General features: G+C 41.5%; 1 protein-coding gene across 3 annotated transcripts in view; it reads left to right on the top strand.

The window, feature by feature from the left end:
• Positions 1-26,851, top strand: part of LOC146677006 (transcription factor COE3) — a 146,889-nt gene that overhangs the window by 76,593 nt on the left and 43,445 nt on the right. For all 3 annotated transcript variants that reach the window (XM_085417568.1, XM_085417576.1, XM_085417586.1), the window contains 2 exons: positions 22,674-22,755; positions 22,837-22,954. In XM_085417568.1, the coding sequence (XP_085273694.1) occupies positions 22,674-22,755; positions 22,837-22,954 (200 nt within the window). The remainder of the gene's footprint in view (positions 1-22,673; positions 22,756-22,836; positions 22,955-26,851) is intronic.

Genomic DNA, 26,851 nt, shown 5'->3' with positions numbered 1-26,851 from the left:
AGTGTGTTTTAAACATATATACGCGCGTGTGTGTGTCCACGTGTCAACCTAATAAACGGCGTCTCTGAGGAGGAGGCGGAGCCGTGATCTCAGTTCATTAAGCGACTCGGCCCTCGAACGTGTCGCGGCGCTCGCTCACACTCAGCTGCTTTTTAATTAATCTTTAGTTTTCCCCGCTCGGATGCTGAGTCGTGTTAACACCTCGCAAAACGCCGCCAAAGCTTCGGGGGGTGGTGGAGCTGAATTTCAGATGTGAAAAGCGTCTCGATAAAGATTTGATTTGATGAGAGTTTCGCGGCTGTCGTGGAGCTTTTCCACTGTTTTTGAAGCGTTCAGGGTCCCAGCCTCAGGTGTGTTCTGACAGCAGTTAAAGAGGGAAGTGTTGCTTTCTTCACCTGTGGGGCTGCAGGTTTTAGTATTCCCTCTAATGTCTCAGCCGCCCTTCAAACAGAAACTGTAATTCTGTGTAAATGATGTTCAATTTCTCCCCAAAGCCAGGCTGCAGTCTGGCTTTCATCTCCTCCAACAGGAGGATAGAGCTGAGCTGGGACTCTGCCAGGCGGAGGACCGGGCAGCTCCTCCGATGTTAAACAACTCCACTGTCAAAAAAACAAAAAAACTGCCTACAAATTTAATGACACTTATTATCTCAAAGGCTACAAATCTGCTTTGTAGTTTCCCCCTCCAGTACACCTCCCCCTTCCTCCTCCTCCTCCTCCTCGTCAGACATGTTGAAATCTTTTCAGGTGAGAAGCTTTGAGTTGTTTCACAGTTCATCTCGCCTGGCTGTCTACGGAGACTCATTTGTGCCAAAAATAGAGGGGAAGGAACGTGTTTTACTTCACAGTGTTACAGTTTGGGTCTCTATAGCTGATTTCCACATTCATAATAACTTAAATCTACTTAATTTATTTATAACTCACCTGTTTTAATTGTAGGATTTTGGAGTATTTTTAATGACATTATCTGACCAATGATGTGGCTGCTGTGGGCTTTCAGCAGTCAAAAAGTCTGAGCTCCAGTTTTGGTGAAATTCAATGTTATTGAGCTCTTATGAACCAACATGACAGCAGCTGAAATGCGAATACCGAGGCTTCAGACTGTCACAAAAGCACTTGTGTCCAACTTATATACACAGTCTGTGGTTTTAACCCAGTTAACCTGGTTTTTCAGTGACAGGACATCATTTGTGCTCCTTATAAATTGTTTTCCGGTTAGACTGATTCTCCTGCAAACGAAACATGAAACTCAGGTTTCCTGAAAGCTAAAACAAAAGACGCATAGCTGCAAAATTTCAAATAGTGCCCAGTTTGTCAGTGTGTATTTTCTGTGTGGATGGGACTGCGGTGGCGTGAAGGTGGCGGTGGTCGAGGTGCGTTTGGTTCACGCTGTGTAACACTCCTGCCCTCTGTTTGCGCTGACGGTGCAGTGTCATCAGTGACGGCTGGCAGCCAAAAGAGCCGTGAAAACAACAACCTGAAAAAAAAAAAAAACCAACCCAAAAAACAACAAAATCGAGCCGCAACAGGAAGCCGCAGCGGCAACATTTCACTTCCTGCGCCGAATCAAAGCCGAGGCCGGCGCCGAGCAGGAAACAGAAAAGAGAGAAGCAAGCAGAGATTGACACGGGCCGTGCAGCACTTGACAAGCCTCCTCGTGGCGTTTGTTCAGCAAAATTAAACACTCAGGACTGTTTTCACCTGCTCAGGCAGGCAGCCGCGCATATGGCCCGCAAGTTAAAAATAAAGACAATGCGCATACATTAGCATACATAATGCAGCGCGACCCCCATTTAATATGCAAATTCCCTGAAATATTACTGAACACCTTCTGTTCCGAGAGAATACATTTGAATTTGCAATTAGAGTTATCCTGTATAATTAATGAAAAGCGTCAATTTTTGGCTGCCGCCTAATTTGATTAAACATGTTGATGAGGCGTTTAGAGGCACCGCTGGATCGCAGGAGAAAAGAGATCTGGGATCAGGTGATCAGGGGACAGAGAGCGTTGGGGCCAGGGATCTATGGAGAGGTGATGGGTGAGGTCACTGTGATGTCAGCAGTGTGTGTGCCTGTGTGTGTGTCAGCAGTACAAATGGCGAACAGTGTTCCTGGGATTTTTTTCACCTGGTCACCGTCTGTCAGGTCATTTTACAGGAAGCTGGAAGATGTTCAGGTTTATTCTGCAGGTCAGTCTCAGGTCACATGATCACATGGTTCCTACCTGCAGCTGAAGGGAAGCTCCTCCTCCTCATCTGCCTGATGAACATGAATGATGTTTGTGATAAAGTGAGTCTCGCTGATTGAGGCTTGCTTGTATTGCAGAGATCAGATTATTATGGCCTGTATCGCTGGGAGCTGCATGTGTCTCCATTTTCAGCAATAGCAAAGTAAAACTTTATTTACAGAGTAATGTGTGTGTTTGCTCACACACCTGTAGCTCACAGGTTCGTCCTTTTTATTCAAGCTGCCTTGGGTTAAGAATTTCTGAGATGCTTTTATTTTGAAGGGTAAAGGTCCATGCTACAAGCCTGTCTGAACAGTCAGCTGAAGCAGTGATGTTAGAAAATTAGTTACAGACTCTCCTGTTCTCACCTGAAGATCCTCTGATATCGGACAAGATCACGTGAGATCACCGTTAGTGATGATGTCATAACCGGGGGTTATGTGATGATTTTGAGTTTTATTTTGGTGTCCTGCTGCGCTTTGATCCTGGTTTCCTGTTTTCTCTTGTTCCTTTCTTTAGTGTTTACCTCCTGTTTGTTGGATTACTATCGCCTGTGTCTGATCAGTGTGGATATTCAGTCCTGCCTGCCTCTCAGCCTTCATCGAAACATCTGTTCGTGTTCCTGGATTCATTTTTCCATTTTTTGATTTCTGTTTTCACCTTTGAAAATTTTTATTCTGGACTTTACATTCAGCCAATCACAAGCCCCCAGTTTGACCAGCTGACGCAAAGTTAAACCAATGCGAGCTAATGATATTTCTGATTGCCATATTAAGGTGAACAGGTAACTGGTACCTGTTTGCTCAGCTGTTTTCCATCGTTTTCCTGGCTCCTGGTAGAAATACTATCAGAAAACAGAAAAATAGAAGCCGTGAAACATGAAATAAAAGACGAAAGAAGATGAAACTTTTGTTTAAGAAGAGTTGTGAAACACTTCACTGACTGACAGTGACCGACCGTCATGCATGCGCTCATCCTTTAATTACCGGAGTTTTCTCTGTAATGCTGTGGAGTCTGTGCCTTGCAGTATAAAGCGCCCTGAGGCCGCTGCTGATATATAAATCAAGCTGAATTGAAATGCAGCTCTGCGCTGCTCTCGCTTTCTCGCAGCAGAGCAGGAAACGTCTACCTGCTCCTCCACACCTGAAGTTTGACGGTTAAAAGCAAAGGTGGCGAACAGAGGGAGAGAATTTAGAAAAGAGCTTTATGCTCCTCAGGGGGGTCACTCTAAATCATAACCTAAATATGCACACACACACACATTTAGCCTGCTTGTGCTGTTTATAAAAGGAGTTGAGAGGTGATGCTCAGCTGTATAAGAGATGCTAAAAGACTGAAGAGCTGGAACATTAATTCATCCTCTTCATCTCTAGAGGAACATAAAGCTGGGGTCATGACCTCAGGATGTCTGACCTATGACCTGTGCTGTTTTTCATGTTTTGGAGGTACGATATTTCATACCTTTGACTTCCTGTTGAAGTTTTTCATCCTACAGGCTCTGTGGTCGTAGAATATTGTTTCCATAATGGGTGGGGTTGTTGGCTCCTCACTCAAACCCAGGGTGGAGGACCAGGTGTTGGCTTTTGTGACCTGCCCGGTGTCGTTAGAAAGACCAGGGGCTGAAGTAATAGGAACGAAGGTGGAGGGTCGTAACACTGCACACCGCTACACCTCCAGGACCAGGATGAGGTGTTTCTAACAGTCTGTTTTTAATAATCAGATTTTATCTCCTGTAGCTGAACTTTACAGCATAACCTTTGAGGCGGCTCGAAGCAGACATACTGGACCTTAGCCATTTAGATTCTCTTTTAAGTAAAGAATAAATAAACAGCATGAAGCTGAAAGAAGAAGTGTAATTGTTACTAGATCATGGACACAGACGAGTCCAATATTTAGCTTTTTCTCCCCAAATTAGAAATATATCATAATTAAAATGTAACCATTAGCAGTGTGTTGACCTGGTGTGTGGATGAACATTAGATGTTTTACTGTGCAAAGTAGCTCAATCACGCCAACACTTCAGCACTGATATCCAGACTTCCTGTATCTCCATTTTTCCCGGGAAAAGGGGCTGATTTCTTGGGTGAAACCCTGGGATCTGGTGTCCTGTTGCTGGTGATGAGATGTGTTTCTGTGTGGCTTTAACAGAGCGGAGGACGTGCAGGAATGTTTCACTCTCTGTGCTGTCGCGATGCCGTTAACTGGGAACGTTCCCCTCAGTAATCCACTTACAGCAGGCAGCAAATATGAAGCGGTGGACGTGGACGAGGTGTCGCTCTCTCTGCCACTCAGGGAAAGTGGAAACAGGACACTTTGAGTGTGATATAAATTCAGTTCGCCTGACGTGCTGTTGTGGCTTGAATGAGGTCAGATTTAAGCAGCGGAGCTTGTGGCTTTGTTCAGGCAGGAGATGCTGCAGATAGGATGGAGGCGCCCGGCGATTACAACAAGCTTCAGTCAGGAGAAGAAACAGACTTCACGCTGTGCTTTGAACCGCAGATATTTATAGACAAAGATGTTGCTACTCTTCTTTGGAATGATGTCAGTGCAGCTGCCATATTGCTCAGAGGAGGCCTCACCTGCTAATTTACGCATGTTTTCAAACAACAACAGTTTATCTTCTGTGATGCAGAATTAAAATGTTTCTGATAAGCAGAAGGAAAAGCTTTCCTCTGTGGGTTAAAAACACCTTTGAAACACACACTTCAGTCCCCTCCACGCCGCCTCAGATATTCCAGCCTCCATCGGCCGAGTCCGGCCCAAGGTCAGGCCAGATGGTGTGGCTGGCTTCACCTTGCTGCTGACCGCTGGTCCCAGCGCAGCAGAGTGGAGCCGCCGCCAAACAGATGGAGAATAGCGGCGAGCTTAAAAACCCTGAAATCTGCAGAGGAGATTCAGCAGGAAAGAAGAAAAAAAAACATGTTTTCTCAGAGCTGTTTGTGCCAATTAGGTGTAATTTTTCTTTACTCGTTACTTTGGATGTGAGTGTGTGTTTAATTTGTCCAATGTGGTTTCAGTGCCGATGCCGACTTCAAAGCCGAATAAATTACATTTACTTTGTAATGCTTGCATCATTATTCTTCCACTTCATCAGCAACCAATCAGCCTGTGCATGTGTGTGCATGTGTGTGTGTGGACTCCCCTATATTTATACTGATATTATTATTACCACCAGTTACAGTTTGCAGCCATCGAGAGCCCCCGTGGCTCCAGGTTTACTGCACGTCTTTGCTGCCCACATAATTTCATTAACAGGAAAGAGATTATTTCCACACTTTCTTGTGTTCTGAGTGATTTATGTTCATCTTACTCCAACATAGACGACCCAACGACTCCAAACTGGTGACTTTTACCATCATGACAGTGAATAAAATGAGCCTATGTTATCATATACTGATATTGGGTTTCGCTCTAAAGATCTGAAGTTTATTAATAATATAGAAAACTGAAAAAAAACTCTAATCATGTCACTGCCAACTAATTTTCTTAAGGTTGATTAAATATATCAGCACACATGAAAGCCCGGGTGGGTTTTTGGTGCCTGTGGAAATAATAAAGCTAACTTTTAGAGTTGGGGGTTAACTGGAGTCCAATTAAATAGGTTATGATCACCCCTAGTAATATATTTAAAAGGAAGTTAAATATTAATCAAGAAGTTAAAAAACATGGTAAACCTTAACCTTAAATTTAAAAAACCTAAAATGATTTAAGCGATCAAAGCTGTCCAAAAAAAAGTAACAAATGTGTTTTTAGACTTTTGTTTCAGTACTTTCACAGACTAAATGAGTAAAGTTAAAAGTACTTCATTATGGTAACAAGTGCAGGTGCAAATACTTTATACTGTTAGATGGACATTACCTTTAGGAAGGTTGTGAAGCTCTGTTTAAGAGATTAAATATAAGGTACATTTATTCAATTCAATTTAATTCATTTCATTAATAAATGATGAGGAGATTTAAAAAACAAAAAAACAAAAAAATGTGTCACTTTATAAATAAGTGTTGCATTTTTATTTTTGCAAATGTTTCATCTAAAAATATTTAAAAACATAGTTTTATAATGAGAAACATAAATATTGATTGAACTAAATGTGGCAAAATTCTAAAATTTTGATGTTTTATTTTGATTTCACTCTTTCTGATGAGTGATTTTTTTTTTATTGGATTTTAATAAACATGCAGAAATGCTGTTTACATTTTCAGGTCATGTAGATAAATACAAATGTGAAGTGTTTTACAAACAATACATTTAACAAATATTGGAACTGAACGGCCTCCATACGGGCTGCCTGTGTCGGAGGAAATTAGAGGAGAATCTGATGGATGCTCAGCTGGGATGAAGTGAAAATGATTTGTACTAAATTGGCTCAAACATATAAACCTTTGAGAAGACATGGCTGGAACTCAGATTTAAAATAAATAAATAAATACACACAGTTTGTACTCAGTGTTAGTAATTAGTGAGTGTTTTAGATTCCTGGACCTGCTCAGGTGACACATAACAACATTTTATTTCCCTTCACTCTCTGAGTCGAGGCAGCAGCTGGAAAGGTTAAAGTGGCATGAAGAGATATTGAAATGAAATGGTTGGAAGGCAAGCCTCGGGCGTTTATTCAAATGACCACATTTTTTCTTTCCTTTCCTTTAATTTTGGCTCAATAAAGCTGGACATTCAGCCATCAGCAGTCAGACACTTAATTAAATACCTCAGCAGTTGTACGAGCTGCGAAGCCTGTTTGGAATAGTAATGGATATAAAGAGAAACATTTGTCAAGCTGATAAGTGAGAGATAAATCTGCTACCGCCTGATCACATAAATAACCCGAAAAGTCTGACTTTAGGCAGACTGGATCAGACTGATGGACAACTGGGATCAGGAGGCGTACTGGGATAACTGGTGCTGCATGTAGACTGCTATGATTTTCTTGTTCCCACTGTAATGAACCTCTATTTGTGAATGGCGGTCATGATAACTGTAGGAAAGCTCTAACACTGAACATCTGTATCAGCTGGTTAATGAAATGATGTTTATCAATATCAGTGTGTGATCTTGATGTGTTGCTAGCACTAACTAAGTGATTAAAGAAAGTGTGATGAAGAGTTCAGACTTTAAGACAGTGTTTATAAATTTGATTTATTTGATTACTGCAAGAAGAGAAGATTATAGTTAAAACTGTATATTAATGTAGTATAGTAGCGTTTATATTTGTGGAATGCATTCCATTTCAAATAGATGCTAACATGCTAACAAAGTAAATTCTCTCTTACTGTACAAATACGACAAAATACAAATAAACTAAAGTAAACGAAAAATTATATTATGTCTTGGTCATAAAATTAGTTTCCAATTAGCAAAAAAATTATTTAAAAAATTATTATTGTGTAATCATGCTAATTAAAATTAAAGTTGTTAAGAGTTACTATGTAACTAAGAGTTACTAAAATAATATGACGTTGGTCAGTAGCAAGTGCTAATATACCAGTTGTTGCTTTTACAAAGCAATGAGGTTAATAACAAATGCGACTATGTCATTGTGCTAACAATGCTAATGTGATGCTAACAACGTTTATAATGTAATTTTTGAATATTTGAATGTAATTTAAAAATAACTCATATTTGGTAATCCAGCTAACTTTGATCTTAAAGTACATTATGAACACTTTTTGGTTGATGATTTAAGATTAAAGATTCTTTATTGTCATTATGTATTCACAATTCTGTGTTCTAGCTCTCTCAATATTTATAACAAACAACAAACACAAGAGTAAATATACACAATTGGGAGAGTTGCACAACAATAGGATGTTTTGCACATCCTATTGTTGTGCAATTGCAAAATGCAATTTAATGGTAGTAAATTAACTTTAATTATAGTGACTTACTTCAGCATGTAGTTAGCTGTTGGGATTTTAATTTGGGATTTTAAAATATTTCGCTCACGTTCCGGTCTACTGGTATCCATTTTAAGCTATTAATCCCAAACCAAATAAAAATATTAATATTAACTACAAACTAACAAACAACAGAGACTGGAGCTAAAACAGCTTATTTACAACAGAGGATGAACACAGGGGCTGCACAAAAGACCAGCATAGGATTATGAATAATTATTTTTCAACTGTGAATTATGCAAAAGTGTTTTAGTGGAGTCCAAGAATAAAAATATAATTGTGGAAATGAGCAGGACAGTCCAGGTCAAATACACGAGCGTTAACACTGGAATAGAACTGTAACAGTGAGCTGCAGATGATGGTTAAAGGTTGTTTTTTTAGTAAAATAAATGTCGACCTTCTACTGTACTTCTGTTTTGCTGTTACATGTAGTTAAAGGTTAGTTCCCCTCGGTGCGATGTTTTCTCAGAGCACTTCAGCCTCATTTATTTAAAAGAAAAAAAATATTCCTCCCCAGTTTTATGATTCATTTAACACTAGTTGCTCACGCCTGCCTGCGCAGTAAATTCTTAATATGTACAACATGATTTAATTATTGCTTCACATTTAAGATACAGACAGACACACACACACTCTAGTGATTTTAATTAATGTTTTACGTTCGTAAAATATGTTTTCTTTAGCATTCACTACATCACCATATGCAGTGATACAACCTGTTAAAGGATAGAAAAGGGATTTATATGAAGCATCATTAAGTACAAATCCTGTCCAGGAATCTTATTTTTGACCTTTACTGAATATGTAATTATCATTTATTTTGTTCATACTTCCTTCTTTTTCTTATAAAATATTATTTATTATTATGGTGGAAAAGCCAGAGCACTGACAGTGACAGTGTACAACATTTTGATTGTAATTGGAATTAAATGAGAAAGAACAAGGACTATAGCCATAAAGAAACAAACAACTTTACATTTTTAAAGATTGAACTCTTTGTAAAAGCAGCACTGGAGCATTTTCTGCACAACGCAAGCAAAATCCTAAATATAGACTCCTGAGTAGATGAGTGTAAACGCCAGCATCTTAAAGGCTCCCGGGAAAACAGGTTTTATTTAGCGATGTTCCTAACAATCAGTTTTATGAAGTAAAATGTATATATTTGCATATAATTGTATCCAAAATACTTCATTTTGAGAGTAAAGTTGACTGTCAGTCGACTCCCATAGTTGTAGTTCTTATTATCTCAGTGCGTTTGTGTGCTAAATAAGAAATAGGTTCATCGAGCCTATTAAATCAATCGCTGATCAGATCTTATTTAAAAATGTGTTGTTTTATACTTTGTTGAGGTTAATTCGAGCATCTCTTTGTAGATTTGTTTATTTGTGGTATTTTTATTTAGCTTGTGTTTTTGTGGCTGTTTGGCATCTCTGAAGTTGTACTTGTTGTTGTTGACCTGTGTATTATATACAGTTGTTTTTATCTTTGTGGTGTTTTATTGTTTGGTTCCTGTTTGTCTCATTAGCTCTTAGACGTATCTTTTTTCTTTGTGACTTTCACTGCTCTCTGTGACGGAGAAGCAGTTTTTATGAAGCTTTGCAGTGGTTTTGCAGCTGCCTGTAGTCATTCTCTAAGTGTAGTTGTGTCTCACATCTCTTTACTGTGTTTCCACAAGCAGTGTGAATTCAGTGAATATATTCATGCAGCCTGTGCCTAATAAATGTTTCACAATAAAAGCTCTGTTAAGGGAGCTCTTAATGTGAAACAGGATAAAGGAAGTGTTGAGTACCAAATGTACTGATTTCAACCAGCCAATCAAGGTGATGCTTTATACTAAAATGTGTTGAGGAAATATGGTCTGCATCTGTAAAGTTTGCGGTCTCTTTACAGTAAAACAACTGCATTTCTGCAGTTGTTTTAAAATCTTGTTGCCTCGATCTCTATTTTTATTTGGTTTGATAATCATTTTATTCATTTGATTTCAAGCCAAGCCTCCTCTGGACCTATGCCCTTTGCCCTCTTCAGCCATCCTTCCACTGCTGCTGCTCAACCTCGAGGCCATTACTTTGCTTGTTTGCAGCTCTGAGTAATGAGAACAAACTGAAGGCATCAGTTTGGGATTCTCAGGTCAGAGACGAGTCCACAGGTCGTGAACTCATTGAGCCTTTATGTCTGGAAACAGAGTTTGTTTTCCCTGAAGGTCGGCCTCACTTCAGCGATTTACATCCCGTCTTCTTGATGTTTTCATAATGTGATCTTTGGTATTTGGAGGTTTGACTTCACCTTTGGAGGCTTTAACACAAATGCTGCTGCTGAGTTCAGCTGCCGAGATACCTTTTAGCCACAAACCTTTTTGGCTGTGATGAAATTTTTGTCAAACCTCTGCAAAATGTCAAACTTTTCAGGAAAGAAATTAGTCCTTTTTTTCTGTTTTTACTTTTACCTTGAGGCAGTTTGGAGTTTATCTGCTGGGTTTTAGGAGGATTTCATCAGATGAGAAGTTGAAGGATCCTCTCGGCCCTGAGAGAATTAAAAAAATCTTTCAGTCCAACTTGAAAAACGTGCAACACTGCTGCTATGAGGATTTCACATGATAGTAGCGATACCAGGGATTCTGCTGGATTTAAACAGATACTTTATAATTTAGAACACCTAAAAACAAAATATAACATAAAATAAATAACAGCACATGAAGTCCAAATACATGCTTTTCATTTAAAATTAAAGCTCATCGTTGTAGTTCAGAGTAAATAAATATACAAGCTAGAATTGAGGCCCAGAATTGATTAGAGTCCCAGAGCATTGAATGTGAAGATTTCAGCTGCTGACCTTTTTATTAAACCATTTTAACCACTGTGGCCTCCTGGAATTTGTTTTCAGACCAAATTCTGCTGAAAGTTTTTCAAAAGCTACACACAAAAGGAATAAAGAGCTCAAAGTCTGACCTTTTCAAGTGACTTATATAACTGTTTTCTTTTGTTTTGTCCAGCTTAGCAAATTCAAGCGTCAAGTCAGCTATACAAAATCAGCACTGAGTGGAGCAGGCCTATTGATTTTAGAAAACAATTTATTATTACTATTTATTTATTTACTTATTTTTCAGTGTTTAAACAGTAATTCAGGTATTGTTGTTTGCAGTTATTTTTATGTATTTGGGGGAGGAAAACCTCTTAATAATTTGCTAACTAATGCTAACAAGGCATATGAAGTCTCCAACATGGGTAAATTAAAGTTGAGGTAAGTTAAATTACCAGAAAATGCTAATATGCCTACGACAATGCAATACTACCTTGGCCCAAAAAAGCTTGAAAAATGCTACACCTGCTAATAATCGAACCTACTTTTGCTTCCTGAGTATGGCAATTTCGAGATGAACAGAATCAACTTTTCAGGATTTACTTACCTGGATGATTGAGCATGCATCAAGACATGTTAAAGCTAAGTTTTGGCTAAACGTTTACCTTTTCAACAAATGCTAACTTTTGCTAATAAAAAAGTGCCTAACAGATTGCTTTTTGAGATGGCAAAATGTAAAGGGCTGAAACGTGTTTTATATTTCTTCATATATAAAATGCATATTTAAAAGTTAAAAATCAAAAAGTTAAAAGGGCTAAAACTCTGGCTAATTCAGCTAAAAGTACAAAGAGACATTTCGTAAAAAACAATGTAAAAGTAAGAAGAAAATAACTGGCAACACATTCTCCAGTGCTTAGGAAAGAGTTTAACAACAAAACAAAATTGGAGTAAATTTGCTGATAAACGATAAATCTTGAAACCTGAGATAAATAGCATTGCTAACGTAGCATAAGAGCATAAGCTACACTAGTGATTACATTGTTTTTCAATGGAAAGTCTTTTCTTAAGCTTGGAAACTGTAATATATTGTAATCTGAGTTACTTTAGTGGGGGTCATTTTAGCAGAAGTAAAATAATGTATAACTCTATTTTGCCCCTGGAAATCCCTGCAAGACCCTTGAAGGTTGCCTGGAGTTTGATGGATTTCAGTTTGAGAGCCAACAATTATATTTTCATATCTAAAAAGACAGAATGCGGCTCTCTGTTTAAATCTACAGAGTATTTCTTTTTTTTTAATTTAGCAGAGCAGACCCCTCACTGTAACCTCCGTGAGAAAGCCAACAGCTTCTAGGCTTCCAGGTTCTGTCCAGTTTCTTCCAGGTGGTTCCCAAACTGTTTCCAGGCCTGTTCTGGCATATTTCTCACTGTTTGCATCGTCTGTGGATGTTTATCTGGTGGCAGCTGTTCTCTCAACGTGCACTCTGCCTAGCAATATGGTACAAACCCGTACACATGCAATGTACTGCTCGTCATGTACTGCCGTAAACTACAACTCCCAGGATTCCCAGAGGGAATCTGGGTGATGGGGGACACTGGGTTGGCCATATCGCAGTGTGGATACATGGAGGAGCAGAGGCAGGTTGATTAGATTGGATTTGTAGGTGTGCTGGGGTGGACAAATCAATGGAAACATGCAGATGATGATTGATGTTTGGACATCCTCTGCATTTCAGTCAGCTTTAACTTTATTTAATTGTACTTAGAAAATTTTGCTTTTTGGTTTCTGATTATCTCTCCATCTAGTTTTGACCCAGTCATAAAAATTACAAGTTTTTAAACAAAAGATCTTTTGTTTAAATGCTTACTTCATTGTTGTTTTTAACAACATCTAAAAGGTTTATTTGCATGTTTTTATGATTTGAAAAATAGACGATTCGTTCACATTAAAATTAGACGGTGATTAGATTTTTGCGTGTTTAGCTGCGGGTGAGGGTTTGCAATGTAGGGAAAAATGTAAGATCCACTCATATTTTAGTGTCTCACAGGGAAAACTCACGGATCAGATGAGTCTAGCTTTAACCTTAGTGTTACAGTTTTTGCTTTAAAATGTTGAGTGTGTGTTTTATGCCAAGTTTGTGTGTCTGGGTGTGAGTTAAAAAGGCTTACATGTGTGTGTGTGAGATTTCATGCTTATGAGGACGTGGTTGTTTTTCCTCTGAATTTCTCACTTTTCCAGCTCATATTTATGTCCTGATGTCACACACAAACACACACACACACACACACACACTGGCTGCAGTGTTGCGTCACACAGATGATTTTTCAATTGCAGAGACAAATATGCTGATCGTCATGACAACGCTGCCAAAATACAGCTGGGGAGTAACCTGAGTTCAGTGTGGGGGAGTGAGTATGTGCTGGTGTTCCTGTCGTTGTGTGGACATGATCATTGGGTCACTATGTGAGGACTCTCGCTTTCTTATGGGGACAAAGACCGAATCCCCACAAGGTCAATAAATCAGTGGGTGAAGAACTGGTTCAAGATTGGAATACACTTAGTTTGATGCTAGGATAATATTACCATAAGGTTAATTTAATCTTACAGGTTATAATATAAGGTGTGAATAAGGTTAATTTCTGGTTAGTGTAATGGTAATACACTATATGTATATATAAAATAGCATAATTTATATTTAAAAGCAGTTGGTTTTCCAGTCAGGAACTTTCAGGAAACTGAAGGTGTTAAAGAGAGTTCAGTTTCCTTGAAGTGGGGTTATATAAGGTCCTGAACCATAGCTGCTGTGTTTCCTGCAGCAGGAATTATTAGGCTCAACCCCCTAAGACGATTTTATACAACTAAAGGAATCAGTATGAGTTCAAGTGGGTGATAGTCTTTGGACTTCACAAGACTCCATTCATAAAAAGTGGAATTTGTCCTCATAAAAACAGGGCTGTTTTTAGTCTACTGGTGCAGCGACTGGTTAGGTAGTTCTGTAGTTTTACTCTGTTTATTTTTGGTGTTGTTGGATTGGTGTATTTGGATTCACACTTTGACTTATTCACTGTTAGACCAGCATCGCATCTTTGTGGATGCTGCAAGAAAACTTTGAGAGCAGCTGGAGAGTGCTGCTTCTGCAAACACACCAGATAATAATTTTAACATTAGGTTTAATTAGAAGTTAGTGTGGCTTGACATAGTGTTAGTGTAATCTTAGAATAAGGTTAAGATGATGGTGCATATCTGAAGTGAAGAAAACATGGCTGTGTGAAACAACTTATTCTTATATGACAAGATATGAGATGTTTTTGCAGAGTGTATGCTGCAAGGAAACACTGGTTTACTCTCTGTCTGTCTCTCTCAGGCAGTATGAAATAATTATGGGATGTTCTGTTTGTCTCTGTGCTCCAGGAACTCAGCAGGGTTTTTTTTTCCAGTACATACACAACATCTCTCCAAAACATTTGTACACACACACACACACACACACACACACACGTATTTAACCTCCAGCTAGCAGGAAACAACAGAACACGAACAGGAAGAATCTACAACACTTTCATGTTAAAACATCTCTGCTGTGTTCCCGTTGGCTCCAACATGACTCCCGTACAAACAAGACTCCTTATTCAGCCTCTTACATCCAGGCCTCTGAATATCCGTTCTGAGCTGTTTACTGTCACAAAAGTTTAAAAAAATAAATAAATTATAGCGTCTTCTATTATCGCCACAGGCCTCCACACTAGGGGGCGCTGTAGATACTTGCTTTGATCCAATCACATGTTCTTGTTTACTGATGGGCTGTTACATAGAGATGGTGCATTTTAAATATATATTTTTGTAGTTTTAGATTCAAACTACGGGATCATGATGGTTAAACAAACTCACAAAAGCGATCATTATTATCATAATCTGTATGTTAACATAGAGGAAATTAGAAAAACGAATAAATGAGTCTAACTGTCAGCACAATGTAATGTTGGTTATTATTTATTAGTGTAAGGTTAGATTTAATGGGACGGTAGGACGGCAGTGTGATGGTAAAATAGGGTTCTGGTGAGATTCATGTAACATTAGGATAAAGTTAGTTTAATCAGATTAAGGGCAGGATAATGTTATGGTAAGGGTTATTGCAGTGTTTGGCTTACGTTACTGTCAGCGTATTGCTGGAAAAATGTTTTGATATGAAATTAGGATGAGTAAAGTGAGACTAATGAAACAAGGTTATGAAGGAGTTAATATAATGTTACAATAAGGTTGGTTTAGCAAGCTTAATGGGATGACAAGTTTAATTTTAAGTTTATTGTAATATTTGTTTTCAACAATGTTAGAAAAAGGTTTGGCTTAAGTTGTTTCAAAGTTTGGATAAGGTTAGACTAAAGTTAGTCTGGTAAGCCTATAAGGTCAGTATCCTGTTAGGATAAGGTTTTGGTAAGGTTAGGATAACATTACTGCAGTATCATTAATCGGGCAAGGTTAGGATACTATTAAGGTAGGGTTAATATAATGTTTTAAATAAGTTAGCAAGATATTAGAATTGGTTTTTGGTTATTATAAAGTTAGTATAAGGTTGGGGGTAAGGATAGAATAATTTTACTCTAATGTTAGAGTATAACGTTTGTTTTAAGTTGCTATGAAGATAATGTGAGGAAAGGTCTTGGGTAAATGTGTTACAGCGTTTCATTTAGGCTAATGTTAGCATCATTTTAGAGTAAGCTTTGGGTAAAACTACTACATAGCGAGGATAAGGTTAGAGTAAGGTTATTATTACATTTTAGTTTACTGTTAGCATAATGTTTGGAAGATGATAGGGTATTGTTACCTCAAAGTTTGGATAAGGTGAAAGTTTTTTGGCTAAAGTTCTTGCATTTCTTGGTTTAGCTAAACGTTAGCATCATTTCAGACTAGCGTTTTTGGTTAGAAAAAAGTTATAAAATCTCAAATAAAGTGAAATTCTGTTTTCTGGTGTTGTGTAAGATATTGTTGGGACAGTGTTAGCTAAAGTGTGGACGTGTTTCATATTTAGATATCGTTACCGGTCTGTTGTAACAACCGTATCAGGGTCAGAGAAGTTTAGAGCAATTAGCGTCTGAAAAATCTTCCTCCCTGCAGATGAACTTCTTCATGTGTTTTTAGATTTTGACTTTTGATCCTTGCAATGGAGTCATCATGTTTCCAGCCTTTTGGAGCGATGGATTTTGTGCCACTTTATTTTTAAATGAAGAAAAACTTCCCTCCGGTCACAGAGGGGGAGGAAGAGGCGGGGATGGGAGCATCGCTTTCTTTTTTTATTATTGTGATCGATTCAGATTGATTACGTTCACATATTTAACGTGATGCGCTCCTCTCTTACTGTTGCTTCATTTGGAGCCAAAAAAAAAAAAAAAGAGGGGGCGGCCGGATGACGTTCCGCCGCCGCCACTGCTGCCTCCTCCCAGAATGCATAATGGCGGCACTCAATATTTCAGACGGAACAAATGAATTGCGCGAGGCTCTTTTAGCAGAATAAACTGCTTTTGCGCATCAAGACAAAGTCTGGGGACTAAGGGACCGAGGACCTAATGTGTTGTGACAATAGACAGTAGAGAGGCTGTGTGTGTGTGTGTGTGTGTGTGTGTGTGTGTGTGTGTGTGTGTGTGTGTGTGTGTGTGTGTGTGTGTGTGTGTGTGCGTGCGTGTGAGTGAGTGAGACAGAGGCAGATCTGTTCCAGGGACTGTTTTAGTGCCTCATCAAATATTTAGTTTGATTGTACATGGTCCTGTAATTGCCATCTTGGCTTGTGAATTATTGATGGCGTGTAGCAGAGCCAAGGAGGGCCCTCATCCACACACACCCACACACACACACACTGCTCGCTCATGTGCTGTAATAAGGCCAGACAAAAGCAAAGACACACACACACACACACACACTGAGGCTGGTGCTGAGGCCAGTGAATCATCATGTAATGGTAATGGGCATGAAGCTGCTCTTGTTTCATATCCTAATTAGCTGCAGAGGAGCATCATCTGAATTCCTCAGTAATTATTTGAAGAGGGCGTTTCAACAACACGGCAGAGTCAATATTAGACTTTACTCGACCTTCTAATGAGGCGGCCCTTCTTCTTCCTCTCCTTCTGATGTTTTTGTAGCTCAAGCTGCCTCCCAGCTTCTCCTTCTTATTTTCTCGCTTTTGTTTTTCAGCTGCAGATCCTCCACGGTTTGTTCGTTAGCTGCAAACAAATGAGATGTGACGGCGAGGCGGTTAGCGGGTTAACCAGGACGGATTGCTGTTAGCTCGCCGGCAGCCCCGGCTCGCCACGCTTGGCTTTGTGTTTCGTTTCAGTTTTGTCACCCGTAAGATGAGCTGGAGCTGGTGGCGAAGGCGGCGGCGTGCTGGCCCAGACTCGCCGGGCGGTCAGGTGGTAAACCTGCAGCGGCGGGTGGCGTGGTGGCTTCTCAGAGAGCATCAAACTGTGAGGGCGAGCGGCGGCGGTGGCTGCAGGATCAGCAGCACGGCAGCTTTTAAAAATACTCCTGCTGAAATATTGATTTTTTTTTCTGCTTCTTTTTCTTTCTTGCCTAACGTAATAAGTGAGACACTCCAGGGAGGGCTGTGTGTGTGTGTGTGTGTGTGTGTGTGTGTGTGAGAGAGAGAGAGAGACAGAGAGAGAGAGAGAGAGCATCCTTGCTCAGCCCTCAGAGTGTGTGTGTGTTCATTTGAACTGTGTGTGTGTTCATCAGGGCCTTGTAATCTGAGCCTGACATAATTGCTTCCCATAGTGCACTGGGTGTGGTCGGGGTTGACATCATCTAGAGTAGCCGGCGAAAATGCTGAAGTCAGACCGACGCCCCCCCCGATGTGAGCTAATTTAGCTTTAAAGGCGCTCCACTGGAACAATTACACCAGCCGCGGTCACTTTCCTTCTTCCATTCAGAATTAAAGGCCTCAGCAGCGATTGACCACTCACAGGAAGGTTTCAGGACTTTCTGCAGCTACCACATAAACATCGAGGGCCTAGAGGTCAGAGGTCACCCAGGGATGACTGAAAATGACTAGAAATAACCAGAAACTAATGAATAAGTGACCAAAAACAGAATGTATATATATAAACCGAGATACAGAAGGTCATCAAACAACCGCGGAGAACCACAAAATGGCTTTAAAAAGAGAAAAATTACTACAAAGACGACAACGACGCACAAAACAACGGCGCTGAACTGTAAAATGGATTCAACGAGATGAAAACAAGAGCAATTAGAACCAAAGCAATGAAACAGAATTGAATAATAACCAGAAATCGAGATGGAGAAACACAAAACTACAAGAAATAATGCAGAGAGAGATAAAACGACTTCAAAATGACACAAAAAAGGACTTTACGGAAAGACACAAGGTCAATGAAAGCCTTCAAATAGACTTGAAATAACTGTAGAGAGAAACTAAATGAGGCAAAATCCCAAAGGACACAAAACAACCACAAAGAGAGAAAACGGGATCAAAAAGAAAATTTAAAGGACACAAAATTACTTAAGACAAACAAAACGACCACAATGACACACACAGGCCGACTTTAAAGACGTAAATTGGCTTCAAAGAGACAAAAAAGGAGCCCAAAGGACACGACATGGTTTTAAAGACCACAAAGTGAGAAAAAAAAACTGCCCTTTTAACAGCTTTCTTCTGATTCGCTGCCCCTCTCAAACAGAAGGTTCAAGCAGCAGGTGGGAAGGACACAGAAACCTTTATATATATTTTGTTACCCGTCCACCTGAATCCACACTGATGTAACCTGACGTCCACTTTAAAGCCGCGTGTTTCCCGGGTGCTGCCGCTCTGTGTGACGGGAATAATGGGAACGGTCTGGTGGATGGTGTTTAATATTCCCACAGGGGAGAACCAGGTTTGTGATTTAGCTTTAGTTCCTAGGAGGGGAAATCTTTTTTGACTTTAATATCATGTTGAACACAACTGCTGCTGTGTATTCCCTCCACGCCGCCTGCCAGGCTGTGCTCTCCTGAAGGGCAGCGCTGATTTCAGAGCTGCATTACGCTCCGCTCTCCGTCCTGCTATAATTGATTGTCGGTCGGTGTAATGAGGTGACAGCTTACACCAGCAGACTCCGTCTCTCTCATTATCTTTACCTCCTTTTTAAGAGCCCGAGAAGAAGGAGTAGAAGAAGGAGTCGGGCGGGCTAATGACGGAGCTCCGCCTGCACGCTTCGCTTCATTATTTATTGTGTTTTAATACGTTTTCAGGGAGGAGAGCGGCGCTCCTTCACTGTCTCCTCGTCCTCTCACCTGCAGTGCTGTCGACCTAATCCTCAGACTTTCATCTGGTTTCAGTGGGAAAAAAAAAAGGAAGCGATCCAGGTGAAAACTGCTTCCTCCATGTCAGGTTATAATACTCGAGTACTGCGAATATCAGCCTGGTTAACTGCCAATCAGGAAGCAGGTAACAGCGGGCTGTTTTCCACTGTAGGAACTCGAGGTCAGTTTTATCATGTCTATGTGTGCTCCGACTGCAGGACCTGCCCTGTGGGGCTTCTTTAGGGCCGTTTAAGGGCAGCTCCCTCTCGACAGCTCGGGGAGGCTGCTGGTCAAACTGGGAGAGGACTACAACTAGAAGCCTGTGATGTCCACATGCGAGGTGCTTTTGGTGTAACTTGGATACGACCTGCAGAAGCAGAGGCCACCAAGAGATCATGGCTCTGTTTCAGAGGCCGATACGCTGCAGCTGTGTCATAAGAGGTTCATTAGCCCTGTTTCTTTCCGTTTTACTTTCACTTGCCGGTCAGATTTACACATTAAATAGTATGCACAGCCACCCTTCCACACCGTACTGTTGGGCAGTGCACTGATGATATAACCTGGTGGGTTAAACCACCGGTGGGCCACTGTACTTTTCAGAGCCACAGAGCTTTCAGCGCCTCCACCCCGGTGAGGGTCAATTAGCCACACCTGTCTGCAGAACCGCTCCCAGAATTCAAACACCTGGCTGGGATCGTGCCGGTCCACCTGTGGGGATCCGGTCAGGGTCTGGGAGGTTCCTCAGCAGCTTTTATGATGTGGGGCGGGTTGATTCACTGGTGGAGAACAGCGAGGGTGGTGGTTGGGGGTATCATCATCAGCAGAACGCTGACCTGTAACCAGATGCCCGAGCTGTCAGTGGTTTTAATGTTGTGGCCGTTCTACGTTTACGTTTGGACTCCTTCCTTTGTTCTGATTCTACACAAAAATAGTGGGTGCAGTATGTCGACATGTGCAGATATTTAAAAAAATGTGTGTGTGTGTGTGTGTGTGTGTGTGTGTGTGTGTGTGTGTGTGTGTGTGTGTGTGTGTGTGTGTGCTTTAAGTGCCAGTGTGGTTGAAATTAGATGTGCCTGCACTGGAATATTGTTGGTGTGTACACAGTATATACTGTATGATTGTGTGTATTCCATTGTGTATATTGGGTGAGTGTGTAGTGTGTGTGTGTGTGTGTGTGTGTGTGTGTGTGTGCCCCTGGTCTTGTCTCCAGCTGCGTTTTAATTCAATCCGTATCGATCCATATCAGCTCTCTGAAGGACTCAGTATCATCTGAATGGAGCTCCATATTATTCTGTTCACTGCCATAAAGGGCATTAGAGCCTCCAGAGCAGCAGATCAGCTTTCAGTCAATACACACACACACACACACACACACACACAGCTCGCCGCCTCCCTCTGCCTCCTCGCTGTGTCTCTTTGAAAGGCTTAGTTCACCCCAAAATTTTGAGGATTACATTTGATTGTTTCCATGTAAAGTGTTTCTATTTCTGACTTTATTTATTATCTACACCTAAATGATATTTGCTGTTCAGACCTTGGATGGCATCTGAGGAATGTGATTGGCTGCAGGAGTGCAGCCACTTCCTGATGAAGATCAAGTACCCAAACACTGCTTTAGGACAGCGTGCAGGCAGCAAGCAGCCGTGTGAAATCCTTCTGCAACATGCGCACAACTGTGTTTACAACAAGAGGAAACGGGCCTTTGCTTTCTTACAGAAATATAATTTGTCTGTTATATCTAGGGACACAAATAATTTATATGAGGAACATACGGATGTTATATATCTCTATGGTGAACAGATTTTAAATCCAATCTCGAAGCTTTGAAATATCTTTGAGAAACACCTCAATTTTAAAAGAATTTGAAGCACGTTTAAAGGAGCACACAGCCCATTTATTTATAAAAATCTGACTTGTTGCGCATAAATGTGTGGCATGTTTTTACAGGGTTTGTGAACACAGGTAGAAATGAATAAAAGGAGCGATGGTTAAAGAGTGTGTGCTTCAGTAATCAAAGTTTATGTTGGAATCTTATGTCATTACGAGCTGTTACGGTGCAGCTGCCGCGGCGCTCGTCTCCGCTCGGATTCTGGATCTTGTTCAGTTTCTATGTCTCTAATGGGGGCCGTTATAAAGTAAATAAAAAAGGACAAAGCTTTTGAAATAAACCGGATGAGGGGGAAGAAGTCCCCTCTGGGTGAAACGGCTGTTTTAAGTTGTAAAAACATGAAAGAGTTTAATGAAAAGGGGTCGAGTTTAAGAGTGTTTACGGTGTAAAAACATAATTATCGAGAATCAGGAGTTAAGGTGGAAGTCCTGCGAGTACAAACAGCCTCTAGCATACATCCACTGATAAAGTTATCAAATATGTCTTAGTTCCATCATTAACGAGCAGCTAAACAACGTTTTTGGTCCAAATTTGATTAGAAGTGTAAAAACGCCGTCAGACTGCACAGAACAGTGAAACAGGCTGAGCGCCCGCTGTGTGTTTTTAAAGATATTGTTACTGTCTTATTAAGGTGGAAATCGATGCCGACCTCGCACAGCCCCCACTCCCGCACCCCCACAGCTCCTCATGCACTCCCAGCATGCTTTGCTAAGGCAGCAGAATAAGGAGGAGGAGGTGAAAAAGATGGGGTGTGGGTATTCTGCCGAGGTTATCCCCTGGTTAATGTGACATGTCTGTCTGCGACCTTGCCGCTTGTTAACTGCCCGGATTATTATTGTGATAATGTGGCAATTAAAAAGGAAGCGCACCATGAGAACGGGGTGGAGGGGCTTATGGTCCGAGAGATGGATGTGCACAGATTACAAGGCAGTGGGAAATGCATTAAGGTGGCAATCCATTCTGACCCCCCCTCCCCCTCCCTTCACCGTCCTCCTCCAAAGCTGCTGGTTATTACCGCCCATCCTCATTGATATCCATTTCCAATCAATACTCCTCTGCTGCCGTAAAAATCGCCGTAAATCAACGCGCGGCGAGCGAGAGATCGGGCGCGCAGGAAGGAAAATCAAAAGGCGGGCCCTAATGAGACGCCATAAGTCTGCAGGAAGTGTCGACCGCCTTTATCAAGACTCCGCTGCAGAATTGTAATTTTATCTGCTGCTCAGATAAAGAGGCGATATGTGACCCGACACGAAGAAACAGCAACACATTCAGCCCTGAGACAGGCTCCGTCCTCTCAGCCTTTCACAGGAAGATGTAGCAAATCTGTGCGGTTGTTAAATAAATGTGTGTGATTTTAGCTTCTGCATGCAGTTTAACATTTTACGTAGCCATATAAGTTTATTTGGACTGACGCTGGTAAAACTCCTCCTGATGCAAATGAGCGTCCTGCAGAGTAACTGAGCCCGGCTTCCTCTGATTCTCAAACTGTGCCTGTGTTCTGGTTCTCGTCCATTTTGAGCAGCAGTTCAAATGAAACTAATCGTATTTCTCTTTTTTTTTCCTGTTTTGTCTACACATCTTTCAGATTCTTCCTGAAGTTCTTCCTCAAGTGCAATCAGAACTGTTTGAAAAATGCAGGAAACCCGAGAGACATGAGGAGGTTCCAGGTAAAAGTCCAGCAGGGAAGCAGTTATCTTTCATGAAAAATTAAAAATCCGAAATAACCCTGAGGGCTGTGTCCACAACAGGTGGTGGTGTCCACTACAGTCAACGTGGATGGTCACGTGCTGGCCGTGTCAGACAACATGTTCGTCCACAACAACTCCAAACATGGCCGCCGAGCCCGACGACTGGACCCCTCTGAAGGTAAGATGTGACTCAAACAGATCAAATTATTGAGCAGGGTGCAAAGTTCTGGTTTGGATTTTTTTGTTGAGGTAGAATAAAGACAGAATCATAAGCTTTTGTCAGAGGTTTGTAGGACTCGTAGGACTCATTCTGTCGGTCATGTCGATCAGAAGATGTGTAGAAGGTTCAGCTGCAGTTGTGTTTAGTCAGTAATAGACTGCAGCTGTTAAAAAAGTACAAAAAACTCTGAGGTTGGGATCGGTTTCTCCAGCAGACTGCAGGTTTCTGGCTCTTTGGAACAAGGTGAGAGGATAAGCAGCTCACAGGTTAATCTGGTCTTCCTGCTTACGTTTGGTTGTTGTTTATTAAGTGAAACGTCAGGCCTGTATGAAACTCTCTGCCGGCTCAGTGTCCTGCTGGACGTTGCGTTCCTCCGGGGCACGGCGAACAAACGCTCCGTTCTTCCACCTTCCAAGGCGACCAAATAAAATGCATCATCTGCGTATAAACTTCACACAGTGAAACTCGACTCTGAGAGCTGGAGCTCAGCGGCAACATATCCTCTGAAGTTGTAAACTTTAACGCCACTTTGCCCTGTCCCCACTCTAATAAAACCCGATGACATAAGGCTCTCGCTTGATTCGACCTACTTGGAGTGCCAGGAGGGAGGGGCTTAACCAAAGCTGTAGCAGGTTTTCTGGGCAGAATCAGTAAAAGATATTTCATTTGTGCTCACCGAGGAAGCCCACCAATCACATCCTGTTATATTCTGTCAGAGCATTTTGACACGAGTCAGTTGGAACAAATCAAAAACCTGTTTTTCTTTTAACGTCGTCCTGGTTAAAGTTTTAGGCCTTGGAGCAGCAGGTGGGTGGGGTTACCTGCAAGTCCTACAAGTCAACCTAAACAGGTTCACATTAACCTCCTGTTACTGTCTACAGCTCTTTAGTAGGGCTGGGTATCGTCACTGATTTCTAGAATCGATTCAATTCCGATTCACAAGGTCCCGAATCGATTCGATCCACGATTCGATTTAATTCGATTTAATTCGATTCGATTCGATTCGATTCGATTTAAATCTGGGAAATTTTGACAGTCAGAAATATTATAATTCAGATCAGTACATTTACATATTTTTGTATCAATAAAAAGGAAGCTGACACTCGCAAGACTTTATCAAAGGTGTGAGCGTCACAGCAGATGCTTTTGTGTCAAAGTAGCTGAAGATAAAACACAGAAAAACATGAAGGTGGTTTTCCTGGCCTGGGATTTTATAAAAATATTCTGCAGTACATCAAAAACGAAAGAAAACCATTAATCAACATATGAACATTACCTCTGAAGTTACAGCGGTTTTATTAGAGACACGGTTAAGCGTTTTGCATTTTGAATAATTTTAAAAAGTTTAAATTTATTCAGTATTGAACAGCAGAAATGAGGTTTTCTTTTCGGAAGAATGTAAAAGGGAAAAAACAGCGGCCGACAGCCTGTAAACAACAGTAGACTTGTCAGTGCGCCCCAGGGTGGCTGTGGCTACAATGTAGCTTACCATCACCAGTGTGTGAATGTGTGCGTGAATGGGTGGATGACTGGATATGTAAAGCGCTTTGGGGTCCTTAGGGACTAGAAAAGCGCTATATAAATACAGGCCATTTACCATTTACCATTTGTGTAACAAGCAAGCGAATAATGAAGAAAGGGAAACTGTTCTTGAAGTACAGAGAGAGAGAGAGAGAGAGAGCTGTGCATCGCGGTGGAAGCAAAACAGTAAAAGTCAGAGTGAATTCATGACGATGTTTATGTGAAGCGTTTGGATCTTCTTCTGCTGCTGGTTCGGTCAATATTGTTTGGAGAGAGATCAAACTAACAGCTTTAGAATCGGCTCATAAAGGGCGTGAACACAAAGCGCGGACCCGCCGACAGATCAGAATCAGCGAGCTGTCGGCTTTCAGCCCCGACCGTGAGAAAGGCGACATCTCACTGATTCTGATCCGCGGGTCGCGCTGTGTGTTTAAGTCTGTGCAGAATCCGTGTACCTGCTCTCATTTACTGTCTTAACTGTTTGGTGGTTCTTGAAATTTTGTGAGATGTCACCAGAGATTCTGGCATTTCGGGCAAAATAAATTTATATTAAAAAATCGATTCAGGATTTTAATGAATCGATTTTACGTTATCCAAGCCAGAATCGATTTTAATCGATGAATCGATTATAAAAACCCACCCCTACTCTTTAGGCACTTTGTCTTGTCCCATTTGGCAACTCGTCTGGGTAACAGAAAGCCTGAGGTTTTTTCAGAGCAGTGAGCCAGTGCGTTTCCTCTCATACATCAAACTACCTCACTTTGCTGTTTCCCTCGACTCTGTTAAAGATGTGAGGCTTTGCCAGGAGAGATGGTGTAACTCCTTCACTTGTTAAAACTCACTTTGAACGCCAAACTCGTGGGGCTCACCGTACGGGGCGCTGGAAGTGTCAGGTGACTGTCGGTGACAGAAAAGTCGACAAGCCGGCGTTCTTACGCCGCTCTTCCTCCTTAAACAGTAAAAAGTCCTCTGACACCTCCCAAACCACTCTGAAGTTTCCCTTGACTTGCGTTAAAGTTTGAGGTGTTTCCAGGAGAGATGGCGTTCCTTCACTTGTTTTAACCCACTTGGAAGCAGGCGGATCTTACAGGGCATCAAGAAAGCAGCATGAACTCCCAGCACTTTTAGCCAAACACCGCCCCTCCGAGGCACACACAGCAGAGTCCTGAAACAATTCAGCACCAGACATCCACCCTTTCCTCCCCTCAGATGCCTCCCTTTGCCGTTTCCTCTGACTTTGGAAAAGTCTGCGACTTTTCCAAAAGCCGGTGATGTAATTGTCTCGTTTGGTTTAACCTACTTGCAGCACCAGGTGGGTGGTGTTTATCACACTCGGGGCATTTCAGTCGAGATAAGGCTACTCGATCAAAGAAGAAGCATCTGCCCTTTTTCTGAGCGTGCCGTCCTGCAGGCCCGTCTCCAACCGCGTGGCACGTCCAGAGCTCTAAAACAAACGCTTCTTGACACTAATCTGTCAGCGCCTTCAGCAGGCTGGGATCCTTGTGTGCCTCACCTGTGAAAGTGCCTCGGGATATTTAGGAAAGTTTATCAAATCAGCAGTCAAACATTCATGAGCACAAGTGTTTGCACTGAGGATGCTGCGTGTACTGTACGGCGTCCTGCAGGGGCCAAAAGGGGATCGTTGTTTACCAGCCGGTCCTGTGTCTCAGCCCACGGAGGGAAGCTCGAGGCCTTTCATCTCATCCAGCCTGGGATGTTTTCAGAGACGATAAAAAGCCCCAACATCTGCTCCCGCCTTTGTCACCAGCTCTCAGCCTCCCGTCTCCTCGATAAAACTTTCCACCGCCGGCTCCTCGTCTTTGTGTTCTGTTCATTTGATTTGAACCCCCCGTTGTTCCCTTTCCAGCACAACCCCCCCCCTTCACACTCGCTGGACTGTTTGTTTACTGCTGTGACAAAAGGGGGAAATTAATAAGGAGGTGACAATCGAGTCCTCGGAGCCGCAAACAGCCGCAGCCCTCTGCAGTGGCTTCAGGGGCTGGGGAGGCCGAGTCTTTTCATCTGGAAGAAGTTAGTGCTGCAGCCTTAGAAGGGCAACAAGCATCCTGAAGTGTGGTTCCCAAAGCAGCGTCTTTAAATATCAGTTCAGTCTTTCAGCTTCCTGCTTAGAAACTTGACACATCCAGAGATTTGCCTGGAGATGAAGCTGAACCATTTCCTTCTGATTTAGGGAGGCGCTGGTCTGTTTTAAGAAAGACACGTTTGCTTCCAACCTGGATTACTCAAATCCAGTGTAGTCCAGCCTGATAATCAGTATTTAAGTGATGGAAACCGAAAGCTTTGTCTCTGGAGTCCCTTCACTTTAGCTTCTTT

The sequence above is a fragment of the Rhamphochromis longiceps genome, linkage group LG2 (assembly GCF_057381845.1).
Source record: "Rhamphochromis longiceps isolate RC_006_pf linkage group LG2, R_longiceps_female_GT1.1, whole genome shotgun sequence".
NCBI classification, from domain to species: Eukaryota; Metazoa; Chordata; class Actinopteri; order Cichliformes; family Cichlidae; genus Rhamphochromis; species Rhamphochromis longiceps.
Note: the sequence above shows the minus strand (reverse complement) of the source record. Positions and strands in the feature narration are given on the sequence as shown.